General features: G+C 39.4%; 1 protein-coding gene across 1 annotated transcript in view; it reads right to left on the minus strand.

The window, feature by feature from the left end:
* Positions 1-7,723: 7,723 nt before the first annotated feature.
* CD109 (CD109 molecule) overlaps positions 7,724-13,459 on the minus strand; it is a 177,358-nt gene continuing 171,622 nt past the window's right edge. Inside the window, exons 32-33 of the mRNA XM_056109953.1 lie at positions 12,111-12,213; positions 7,724-8,382 (exon numbers count right to left, since the gene is read on the minus strand). Coding sequence (XP_055965928.1) covers positions 8,207-8,382; positions 12,111-12,213 — 279 coding nt within the window. The 3' untranslated portion in view covers positions 7,724-8,206. The remainder of the gene's footprint in view (positions 8,383-12,110; positions 12,214-13,459) is intronic.

Consider the following 13,459-nt stretch of genomic DNA (forward strand, 5'->3'; position numbering starts at 1 on the left):
CCCGGCCCCTCAGGGCAGGCCAAGCACTAACACGTCGCCTTCTGTGTCGCCACCTTCTCTGCTCCTGTCCAAGCTCTGCGCCCTGGGTGAGGGGGCTGGTGCGAAATCTTTGCTAGGACCTTGCTGGTTTGACTACACAGAGCTTCACACATTTTCCTATCAGCTTTGCCGTCACTTAAAACATCTTGCAACCTTGCCCTAAATCTGGGTGTCCCTTCAAAATAAAACGCCAACTTTTCCGCCTCGTTGCAGCCACTGTTCAAGCGGGAAAACCTCGTGATCTTCAGGCTCTTCCTGGACAGCTTCACTTTTCGGCCAGCTGCGGCTATTATAGGGAGCTGGATTCCGTTTGGGACACTTTATGCTAAGCCTGAATAAACTGGGGGCGGTCCGTGAATACGCTGAACTGCGGGTTCGTGTGGGGGTGATGCTCAGAGCTCCTCCTGCCATGCTCAAAGGACCATGTGGTGCTGGGGGTCAATCCCAGGCTTCCTACATGCTAAGCATAAGCTCAGCCCTTTGTGCTATTTCTCTAGCACCCTTAAGGTCTTTCTCGGGTTCTTCTGACATGTTCATTCCTTAGTTGGGCACTTCTGTAGCACTGTCCTACCGTTGTTCATCGATTTGCTCAAGTAGGCCCAGTAACGGTCTCCATTGTGAGACTTGTTGTTACTGTGTCTGGCATATCGAATACCTCACGGGTAGCTTTCCAGGCTTTGCCGTGCGAGCAGGATATTCTCGGTAGCTTGCCGGGCTCTCCAAGAGGGGCGGAGGAATCGAACCCAGGTAGGCTGGACCAGCCACGTGCTAGGCAAACGCCCTACCGCTGTGCTATCGCTCCAGTCCTTCAGTTCGATCTTAATTAACAAGTGCATGAAATCAGGAGAAAGCATAGCAGTTCAGAGACAGCTTGATGCCCAGATGCTGGAAGTGGTCTGGGAAAGCTTGGTGGGCACTTTTCCAGCACAATGCATGCAACACCTCTCTGATGCTGCTTAAAAGGGGAAAACATTAATTACAGTTACAAACTCAAGAAAAATGTAATTACATTTAAAAAATTTGAAGGAAAAATTTCTTGATTACATTTTTAAAAAGTTTAAAGATGCTCAATGTACTTTTGCTTTCCACTTTTTGTCACTAATTAATAATCCCCATTGGGTTTCCCTTGATTACAGAAAATAGGTCCAGTAAGTGTTCACTCAATGTTTCTCAATAGGTTCTTAGAAAATGCAGCTCATGTGGGTGGGAGAAGAGCCTCCTGAGGCCTGCTCAGACCAGAGGGGGCACTCATGTTTCTCACCCTAGATGTACAGGTAGAAGAGTTGGAAACCAAAGGACAGTAACGGTGAGGGCCTCCACAGTCACACCAGCAGTGCTTGGGACCCACACAGGCAATACCTAGTGATCCTGAAGACAGAAAGGGCTGGGATATGTCATGCTGAGGATTCAGTTCAAGGCTTCATGAATGCTGGGCACATGCTCCAGCTCTTTGTGCTATCTCCCTGGCCTATAAAACTGCAACTTTAATCAAAATGATGTCTAACAAAATCAATTTCACTGTAGGCTAATTGATTTCAACAAGAGTTAATGTAGAACATACTTACTAATCTCAAAAACATCACCAGACTCCTAAATAAAAACCAAAAGCACTTCTAGTACTCAACACTGATTTGCCATCATTGATTTTCCAGCCCATGTTTTAGTTCAGGGCCTCAGACGGCCAAAACCCATCGCAGCTGCTCAGAGAACAAGGTGGGAACCAACTCTGGCAGGACATCTTCCCATCACACACTCCCACACTGGGACGATTCAGACAGACACACTAATGAACTACATGTGCACATCCATGGGGTGTGAGAGGACACCAGAGCGAGGAGAAAACCATCACATGGTGAGAATATGCAAATTCCACACAGTGGAACCAACTGGGAATGGATTTTTTTCCCCTTCATTAACCTTAAAATAAAACTTAAAATGAAAACAAAAGGGTATGATGTTGGAACATGGTATGCCTGAAACCCTGTGTTCAACAGACTTTTAAGTTAATGTGATCAGGTGAAAGGGCTGAAATCCTTACCTTGTTCCTGTTTGTCGCTGTGCTGGAGAACCAGCCTCAGTGGGCCTCCCATCAGTCCAGAGAAGATAAATAGTATGGAATCAAGGAGAGAAAATGTCCTGCTCTAGTAAGAAAATCAGTGGCGCTTTGGAACAATGAGGACTCCAGAAAACACAGCTTCTCTCAGGCACAAAGACAGAGGTGACAATAGTGGTAGAGAATTTTGGACACCACATATAATGTAAAGCGTGTGCAGCACCTTAACTAGAAAAATATATATATATGGAACCACCAGGTGAAGCTGTTTAGAGTGAAGTCATGTCGTCTATTGGTTGTCATTTGCTATATAACATATTACCACAAACTTGAGTTGTTTCAAAACAATGTATTTATTATCTCTCGTTTTCTGTAGTTCAGGAGTCTGGGCACTTAGCTGGGTTCTCTGTTCAGATTCTCACAGGATGATACTGACATCATCTTCTGAGGCTGCAGGTTGCAGGAGGCTACTTTGTGGGCAAATCTTCTCTAGGAGTATCTTTCATTTGCTGGCTGTTGGCTGGAGGCCTGTGGGCCACCCAATATGGGCACCCCAGATCATGGCAGCAAAGATCTTCAAAGCCATGAAGTGTATGAAAGAGTCCAGCAGAAGGGGTTCCACAGTTTATGCACATTGTCACATTTGCCAAGCAACTCTTAGGTTGAGCCTTTCTTGGGAAGATGATCCACAAAGGTATGAAAACGACAATATATTCCAGAGGTTTCCCAAGAAAAATGATTATAAGAATGATCTGGAAACTTAACTATTAAGATTCATAACCTAATCCTGTACAGACTAAAGATTTCTATAAATAAAAATCAAGACATTTTTGTTAAACCAAATTTTATAGGGGAATCGGATGCCCAAGCAAGTTTGGAAAGTGCCATTATATATATATATATTTTTTTTTTTTCAAAAAACAAACTGCAGGTATCTTTTGCAAATTAGGTTTTCGAGAGTTGAGAAAGTTGAGACTTGTTACTCTGTCCAATCATTCTAGTGACTCCTTCGTTGTGTGAAGATGACAATCACATTAAGTTCATCGACAAGACGAGGTGATCTGGAAATGACTTAGCTAGAGTTTTTCAACATTAACTCTACTGGTATTTTGATCTAGATAATTTTTGGATGTCGAGAACTGTCCTGTACATTGTAGGCTACTTTACAGTACCCTTGGCCTTTCCCCAGTATCTGGCAGTACCATCCTCTCCAGAACAGACCATGAAACTGTCTCCAGACATTGCCATGTGTCACTGGATTCAAAATCATGACTAATTCACACCCACCATACAATTGTTAGCATTTCATAAACATGTGAAAAATCCACAGCAGGGTAATGCGATAAAAAAGCAGGTTAAAAAAAATGTGGTAAAAAAGGAGGTAAAAAAGCAGTAAAAAAGCAGGTTAAAAAAAAAAATGGACCAGCTCCTCTCTGGAAAGAAAGATGGCGGCCGCACGGGAGCCTTGTGGACAGCAGGTTTGAGCCGGGGGCGGGGGGGCGGCAGGGGCCTCATGGGAAGGGGGGCGTTCTGGGCCGTCCTTCACGCCCGACCGAGGTCACCAGCTGCCCCCCACGAGCGGCTCTCCGGCACGGCCACACCTCCAGAGCACAGAAACCAATCTCTTAACTATCTAACTTTTAATAGAAATACTTCCAGGGTTAATAAGTAAAACAGCAGAAATCCAAATCCAAATCCAAATCCAAATCCAAGACATCATTTTATTCTTAAACCCAGCTGTAGAAAGCAAATCATTTCACAACGCTGCTTCAGCATATCTGATTGGGGGGGGAGGGGGTCGTAAACTCTAAACAATAATTGTGCATCTTCTATCGAAACAATGTATCTAGTCAAAGTAGATAGAGTATTAACTAGAACTCATCTGCCTCACAGGAATTGGGAGGGGTGGGAGGTGGGGTTCTATTGGGGTTCACGGTTAAAAATAAGTATTGGTAAAGGGAAATGTGTTTGATACTTACATGACTGAGACCTAAACCCGAAAGCTCTGTAACTTTTCCCACAGTGATTCAATAAAGAAATAAATTATTAAAAAAAAAATGGACCAGAGAGGTAGTACTGGTGTACAGCCAACCTGGCACTGAATTTAGTTCCCGAGCACTGCCAAGAGTAAGCCCTGAGCACCACTGGTTTGGGCCCCAAAACCAAATAATACACAAATAAATAATGTTAAAAACACTGGACTGGAACCAAAACAGGATAGAATATTTACACTGTGTGCAATAATGCATTTCTCAACTTTCTCCCAGGTATACCCACCATGCATTCTAAATCTCTAACTTCCAGAAGTTGAGTGAGTCTTCACCTCCTATTTTCTTTTTTTATGTACCACTTACTTTTCCATGAACTCCACCGTAGATGCTAACGCAAAGAATGTGGAGAAAGGTGATGGGAGCTGGAATTAACTTTCTTCCACCTCATGCATTTCGAAAACTCCTTTAACACAATGCCTACCCAAAACGATTCTCAGACACCTTATTGCTCATCATTAAGTTGATTTGGGTAAAGGAAATATGTTATACATACACTTTAAAGTAAAACAGCACTAACAATAACACTAATAATAAATAGGTGGAATTTTACTTTTTATTACTAAGTTTTATTGATAAACTATGATTTCCTTTGGACTACGAAATAAAGTACAATTAACAACAAACATTTATTTTCAAATTTTAAGTGCAGTATCACCTTAATATATAATGCATTAGTTTTGGGGGGTATCATTTTATTTCAACAGTATTCTTACATGCAACAGAGTTTTATCAAAATAGAAGATTTTTGAATATGATTATATATTTTTTCTATATACATAAAAATTGATTCTGCTATATCAGCTGCACTCTAGGAAAATTCCAAAACATAAATTTTTGAAGGGTCATAAGAGACTCATACTCCATTGACACCGTCAAAGATAAATCCTAAGCATCTAAAAACAAAATATAAAACTGACTTCTACCACTGATTCAACACAATCGTGGCTTCATGAGAACATGAAGATAAAATTAATCTTTAAAGAGCAGAAACATATATATCGACATCATCCCCATTACAGAGATAGACACACCAATGTATAAGAGTCATTTGAAGCCAGAAAATTAGAAATCATTTATGGAATAGGAATCCTTGGTCACAACCACTGAAATGAAAATGACATTTTATGAAATGTGAGACATGACACTGTCTTTTGAAAACACACATGAAAACACAACTGTCTAGAAGCAGATTTGAAACAAACCTCCAGCTCTAATAACATATTTCATTTTAAATGTATGTTTATAAACTGATGACTTAATAAAGTTATTAAATTGGAAAAAGTATGTTTACTACTTAGTCTCTTGAATAAAACATAAAAAGAATTCTCTATTTAAAGTAGTGATCAAAATAATTGCACTTCAAATTACTCCCAAGGAAAGTCAAAATACCTTTGCCCTAAAATGTCAAATGAACATATATATAAAACACTTGAATCAATGACAGAACCCTAAGTTTTTAGAGGTATTGTGTTATACTGGAATCGAAAACAAAGAAAAATGAGTAGATAGACTTCTAATGGAAGCCTCTACTGAGAGTATAAAAGGTTCTGAAACTCCTCCAAAAGCTAGTGCACTTACTCTGCCTCAAATCTGCAACATACAAAAAATGATGTACCCAGGATATACACCAGGTAGTACAATAGGCCCGTGGTAACTGCTTGGCAAACGCACAATAAGTACTTTTTTTCATGCTAAGAAAGCCAGAGAGGTATTTATAACACATTTTTGTAGAAATTAATATAAGATACCCAAAACAAATTTTAAGATTATTACAAAGAATTCCAGTTTATATACCAGCAGGTTAATAAGTCAGCTTTGTTGAAAATGATGAAGAAAAACCATAGCTCCAAGCTTTTTAAATACCTAGTACAGAAGTGTTGAAAGCAGCTATTGAATATTATCAAAATAAAGGTAATTGGTATATTGCCAGAATATACATACGGTCAGAGAGATAGTACAGTGGATACGGTCCTTGCCTTTCACAAGGCAACCCATATGGTCCCCCAAGGTTGCCAGGAATGATTCTTAAGCCCAGAGCCAAAAGTAAGCTTGGACAAAGCCAGGTGTGCCCCCTTCAAAAATGAATGCAAGCAAAGAAAATTACATTATTTACAATTTTGGAGCGATAGCACAGCGGGTAGGGCGTCTGCCTTGCACGCAGCCAACATGGCCGACCCAAGTTCGATTCCTCCACCCCTCTTGGAGAGCCCGGCAAGCTACCGAGAGTATTCGATATGCCAGACACAGTAACAACAAAGTCTCCAATGGAGACGTTACTGGGCCCGCTCGAGCAAATCGATGATCAACGGGAGGGCCTTTACTTACTTTACTTTTACAATTTTGAAAATTTAGGACAATTATGACATAAGTAAGTAACAAAGTGTTAGAAAAGAGATCTGGATTTTTATACTGGCAGAATGTTTCACAGATTAAAATGTAACAAAAACACTAAATCAAAGACACTAATCTTAGAATATCTGGAAAAGCATAAAATAGAATCATATAGTAAAAGGAAGCATTTCATTGACAAGACATATTTTAATGTGCTTTAAATATGTTATGTGCTTTATTTTGATAGATTCATTTTTATACAGTTAAAGATATTGTAATGCAGTCTTTTTGGAACCCACAGCAATTATTTTTCTGATGTCCACTTGAGAGCTAGACCATGGAGTTAAGAATCAAGATTAAACTATTTCTTCTTAGATTTATTAAGAGAGCTTTAGGTTTTTGTTTGGGTTTTTTTTTTTTTTGGTATATATCTGAAATTTTTTTAATATATTTCAAAAGAAGAAACAAAAGAAGACAGGAGAGAAATTTTTAAAAAGATAAAGAGAGAGAAGATGAATTTTTCTTTAAAATTGACACCCAGGGACCAGAGCGATAGTACAGTGGGTAGGGCTTTTGCCTTGCATGTACCCTACCCAGGATCTATCCCCAGCATCCCGTATGGTTTCTTGGGCACCACCAGGAGTTAATTTCTGAGTGCAGAGCCAGGAGTAACCCCTGAGCATTGCCGGGTGTGACCCAAAAATCATATAATAATAACAATAATAAAATAAAATAAAATTGACAACCAGAAATATGAATAACAGTCTTCTGAATACAGATGCTCAATGACTCAGATGCTCAAAATTCAAGAATCTTCTGAATGACTGAGAGCAAGCATTCCATGTCACCAGGTAGGGTCGTCTGAGGCCCAAACTCCAGTCCCTAGAGAACTGGAGCATCGGCAATTTCTATCAGATCCTGGGCAAAGCCCTGGAATATTTTAGATTAACAGAACTGTTAACACTCTGATCCCAACAAACCCCAAACTCTTTTTCAGGCCCCATTTTGGTTCAGAACGAGGTTCTCAAGCAGGAGATCACATGCTCTGCATGTATGAAGCCCTGAGTTCAATTACAGCACTGCACCAGGTGGTGTGGCCTCTACAGTTAAAAAAAAAAAAAAACTTTTTTGTTGTTTTTTAAGCTACCATTTTGTTTTTTATTTCACTGCCTGCATTCTAAATAGAAAAAAAATCTAATATTTACTTTCTGAAAAAAAAAAGAAAAATGGTAATATTGAGGCTCTGTGAGCTGTAGGACAAGTGCAGATATGCAAAGAGAAGGGAACAAGATCTTTCTTCCAGTTGTTTTCTCTGGAAAAGAGTCCAGGAAATTCATCTTGAATACTACAACCAACACCAGTGCAAAATGTTTAAGAAAGTAGGTTCATTTCTTCTAAAAAAAAAAAAAAGCAAAGAGAATAACTAATCTAAAAACCCAAAACAGAAACATTTATTCTGGAGGAAACAAACACTCCCCCATCCCCCACCGCAGTCCTAAAACATGTTAAGAGGGGGAGATAACAGAGATCTGTCATTCATTCCGTGTCGTTTTGTCCCATCCGGAGTCCAGACATGCTCGGACAAAGGGAAGACCCACTCTGCCTCCCTGCTACCCTATAAGCCCAGGAAGGGGGGAAAAGTGACCTCTCCAAATAGATGCAATCTTTGATTACAAAAATGAAACAATCACATGTGACTTCTAAATGTTACAATCAGTCCTTAAAAAGTCCATCACAGCCAATGCTGCGAAGAGATCAGAAACACGAAAGACAAAACCAAAAGGATCAAGGAATGAGAGATAGTGGCCGAGGCTCTGTTCTCACAGGAAAGGCATCCGGGAGAGTCTCCACAGAGGTCGCAGGAGGACAGCTGCACTTCGGAGTTGTAACTTCTCACTGCATGTCTCCCTGTTCAGAGAGGTAGACATCAGTTTCCATATTTTTATTTAGAAACATTCACTTTGCCAGTACTTAAGGGCATTTAAATACGCTTTTCTGTGTTTTCCATTCTTCACCTAGTTTTATTGTCCTTTATATAAAACAGCTGAAATTCCCCGAAGGGGGTCAAGATTGCTAACCAAATCCAAGAGAAAAATGATGTTCTCATCCCAATCAATCTCCCACAACAGCAGGCCAGCATGAAAGAGAAGGGCTGAGTCACAATCACAGACACAACTCTCCTCGTGCTGAAACAGGAGATTCTGCAAAGGGAATATTCTCAAACCTCCCAGGAGTTCATGTAGGGGGACACTCAGATAAATTGGGTTTTGTCCGTTTCGAGGCCACACCCAGCTATGCTCAGAGCCTACTCAGGGCTCTGTATTAAAGTAATTCTATGTGGAGCTGGAGAGATAGCACAGCGGGTAGGGCGTTTGCCTTGCACGCGGTCGACCCGGGTTCAATTCCCAGCATCCCATATGGTCCACTGAGCACCGCCAGGAGTGACTCCTGAGTGCAGAGCCAGGAGTAACCCCTGTGCATCACAAGGTGTGACCCAAAAAGCAAAAAAATAAAAATAAAATAAAGTAATCCTGTGTGGTGTCAGGATCAATCCAGTTGGCTGCATGCGAGGCAAGCACCTTAACCTCTATACTATCTTTGGTCCTTAGAAAATATCTACTAGAACTACTGAAAAAAAATATATTTACCTTTGGTTTTATATAAAAATATGGAAGAGGCCTGCCTTTGCAATACCTTGTTTTCCTGCTTTAAAATGTTGAGCATATAGTCATTAAGAAACATTGAGTTTGGAGCCTGGAGCGATAGTAAGCCAAGTAAGGCACTTGCTTTGCAAGCTACCAACTGGGATGTCACCAAAATTAAAAACAAAACAAAATGTAACTTTCCATTAGAGTAGGTTTTATAGCATAAGTTAATATATCACCCAAAATTATGAAACATAAATGATTTTTATTTTTACCTACTTTGAGATTTTTTCCATTTCTTCACGACTTTTTAAAATATTTAATATTACAAACATTTCTTAATTTGAGGGCACTCAAAACATATTGGAACATTTTTATTATTCAAATCAACTTTATCTTAGGCTAGTCTTTGGTTTGGGGGGTTTTGCTTGTTTGATTGTTTGTAGGCTACTCCCACAAATGTTCAGGGGTTCCTCCTGGCTCTACATTCATGAATTATTACTGGTCATGATTGGGGGACAATATGAGGTGCTCGGTGATTAAACAAGGGTCAACTGTGTGCTATGCAAGTGCCTAACCTACTGTACTATCACTTCAGTTCCCTAGCTTATTATTTTTAATGGTCCCCCTTTAAAATTAAGTTGTTTTCCACAAAAAAAAAATGTATGCACTGAATCTTGTTTCCTAAATGTCTAGAATGTTCTCTACAGACCTCAAACAGCTGTAAACTTTTATAACTCAGATAAACAACAATGTTAGATAACTAGATAGTATCTTTGAGTCTCCACAGTGAATCCTATTCTTCACTCAGAAAATATAACATGCTACAAAAGTTTTCCCATGAAACGTCCCATAGGAATCTGGGCAGACGCTGTTCCCAATTCCAACAGGAGCAAAAGAGGAGATGAAATGTTTTCTTAATTCAAGAGAGAACTAGATCTATATACCTTAGTCATACACGAGTACCCAACCAAGCACTGCCAACAATGTAGGAAAGTTAATTGTAAAGTTCTTTTTTTAAAGTAGTGTTAGTTTTGATGACATTGATGTATAAAGTCACGTATAGGGATGGGTGTTGGAACACACTATGACTAAAACCCGACCGTGAACAGTTTTGTAATTCTGTATCTCACAATGATTCGATTTTAAAAAAATAATTAATTAATCAATTTTTTTTAAATTATTCTCTGGCAACCTGGTTATTCTCCCCAGACCTGTGGATACAGGCTAACTCACTTCAAATATGATCCTCAGCCTAGAGAGTAAACACTTGCAAAAAACACACTATGACAGAATAAAAACCAGTCCTAGTTAACTTGGGTGATCTCCAAACCAGATCTCTACTTTCACATCCTTCATTTCTAGCTTTTATAAAGAGGTTACTAGTAAAATAAAAGCTGTTATTTTCCACCCTATATTTTCTTAATATACCAAACATAAACTATAAGTTATACTATATGGATTTTATCATGACAGACTCTCAATATAGAAACAGTAAACCCACTAACACAGTCCGTGTAAAACCAGCAGAGGACTGTTCACATTCTCTCCTGGAAAACTACCATTTTAAAGTAAGAAGGTGATGGGCTGGGTGCTGGAACTAGAAGCAGAACTTGGACAGGCAACACAACTAGACCTCCTGTGACATTTTTCCTTTACAAATATTATAAATGTTATACGTGTGTTTACACAATTAAACACTAAAAATACTATAAATAAAAACATCACTTTTCACTCTTACATGCTAAGTGCTGTCAAGCGACCCTGATAAATTTGCAATTGTCTTCACTTAAATGGAAAATGACAGGGCCTCAGACACTTTGGTGCTACAGAGATGAGGTAACTGCATACATCAAAACCATAAGTGTCAGGGCTGATAGTACAGCGGGTAGGGCATTTTCCTTGCACGTGGCTGACACACGGTTCTATCCCAAGCATCTCATATGGTCCCCCAAGCACCACCAGGAGTGATTCCTGAGTACAGAGCCAAGAGTAACTCCTAAAAATCGCTGGGTGTGACCCAAGGTATGCGGGACTCATGACTGAAATCTCCAAGCTCACTTGAAGCAAAAATGGGCCTCGTCCTCCCATCTTCCTAGTTTACCAGTAGCTTGGCAATCACACCCAAAAACTGCCCCTGGCTCCATATAATCTCATCAAAATAAATAAATAAATAATAAATAAATAACCATAAGTGCCAATACTATTATAAAAACATGTGAACCAATCTATAATTACATTTTCTTATTTTTTTTGGTTTGGGGGCAACACCAGGTGGTGTTCAGCTTACTCCTGGCTCTGTGCTCAGGGCTCACTCCTGGCAGGGTGCCAGCAATTGAACCCAAGATAGCAGCATGCAAAGCAAGGGATCCGACCCACTATACTATTTCCCTGGATCCCGATATTAAATTTTTTTTAATGATTCTACCAAAGAGGCAGGTGAGAGTGGGAAGAAACTTGGGACACTGATGAAGAGATGCTGACAACTAGTTTGGAGTTGGAATGCTGTTTGCCTGAAATTTTATTATTAACAACATCATAAATTACTGAACCTAAATAAAGGTATTTATAAATAAAATTATTTCTAAATAATAATAATACGGCAAAGGCTACCAAAAGTATCCTGCCCACACGGCAGAGTCTGGCAAACTCCCCGTGGCATATTCAATATGCCAAAAACCAGTAACAATGATAGGTCTCATTCTCCTGACCCTGAAAGAACCTCGAATGTGGCACTTTTTAAAATCTCAGGGCTAGGACAAAGGAGATGTTACTGGGGCCTGCTCGAGGCAATCGATGACCAACAGGAAGACAGTGATACAGTGAATAATAATACATAAGTGGAAAATTATCCCCTGCATCCCAACCACAAGACTCTCTTCATAGGTTGAAAATAATACAATCTAATAAGTAACCACTCTGAACAAATAAAGAAAGAAAGGAATGTCTGACACAAATTTTAGAGTATTAGGAACTCCAGAAGACACTTACTTGGCTCATAGTAATCTATGATGGACACAGAAGCATCTTGTATATTTGAAACTTTAAAGTTTCTCACAGCAGGGATATCAACACAAAACTGGGTTTCATTTACCTTAAAAAAAATCAGACACACGAAGAAACTTAAAGGGGTGACAGAGAATATATTCATGATAAAGCAAAAGATTTCTTTTTCTTTTCTTTTTTTATTTAAATCTACTTTTATTTAATGTTGACACAAAATCCCAATGTCTCCTATAAACTTGTTTTTAGTTAAAGGACTCCAATTTCTTAACGACATCTATTAAAGTGGTGTGTGTGTGTGTGTGTGTGTGTGTGTGTGTGTGTGTGTGTGTGTGTGTGTGTAAAATATGCAACAAATAGTTTGGGGAGGTTTGATTGTTTTTTTGTTTGTTTAATTTTGGTTTTGTTTTGGGGCTACACCTGGCAGTGCTCAAGGGTTACTCCTGGCTCTTCTTCACTCAGGAATTATTCCTGGTGGTACATGGGACCATATGGGATGCCATGTGCAAGGAAAATGTCCCACCCGCTGTACTATTACTCACTCCAGCCCCTATGTAATGCACTGGAGGTAAAAGAAAACAGGTCATGGTGATTTTTCTTTTTCTTAAAAAAGGAATCTTAGGATAGCAGAAGATTCCATAACCCAGTACTATGGTTGCATCAATAATCTCATTGTAAAACCTTATGAAAAAATGTTAATATTACTTTCAATGTATTAAAAGGGAAACCAAAAACTTGAGTGTGGAAGGAAGCACCAAGTCCAGGGTGCTGATCCCTGGTCCTACTGCCTCACCCATCTCCCCATCTCAAACAGCACACTCCACTCTTTGCACTACTAAGAGCTTACAGCAGCCATTTCTCCAGAGAAATGTCCACAATTCAGGGGAGTCACCTCACCTGTAAGTGAGGTCACCACAGGGAAGAGTTACCCAACAACCCACAATCCACCCCATCACCAATAACTGACTTACATGTGAAATGAAGGCCAGCTTTTTTACCTCCGGAGGGGAGACTTATATTTATTTTCATAAACAATATTGGTTACAGAATCTAAATTGAGCAATTTCTTGAAATGTTACTACTCACCAAGAGTCAAGTCTAATTAATGAATCAAAATGTATTGGTCATTCAAATTAAGATAACCACTAACAAGAACATCGCAGATCCAAGAGAAACTGCAAGATCAATTAATTTTTTAATCTTAAAAAATTATTTTTCAAGTTCCAATCAGGCCCATGATTGTTAAAGAATATTAAAAACGTACATATTAACACAGTACTTGGAACTGTAGATTTGTCTATAAAACTAAGTTCACCTCTGGGTGCTCTGGGAGGGAT

The sequence above is a fragment of the Sorex fumeus genome, unplaced genomic scaffold (assembly GCF_029834395.1).
Source record: "Sorex fumeus unplaced genomic scaffold, SorFum_2.1 ptg000008l, whole genome shotgun sequence".
In the NCBI taxonomy this organism is placed as follows: Eukaryota; Metazoa; Chordata; class Mammalia; order Eulipotyphla; family Soricidae; genus Sorex; species Sorex fumeus.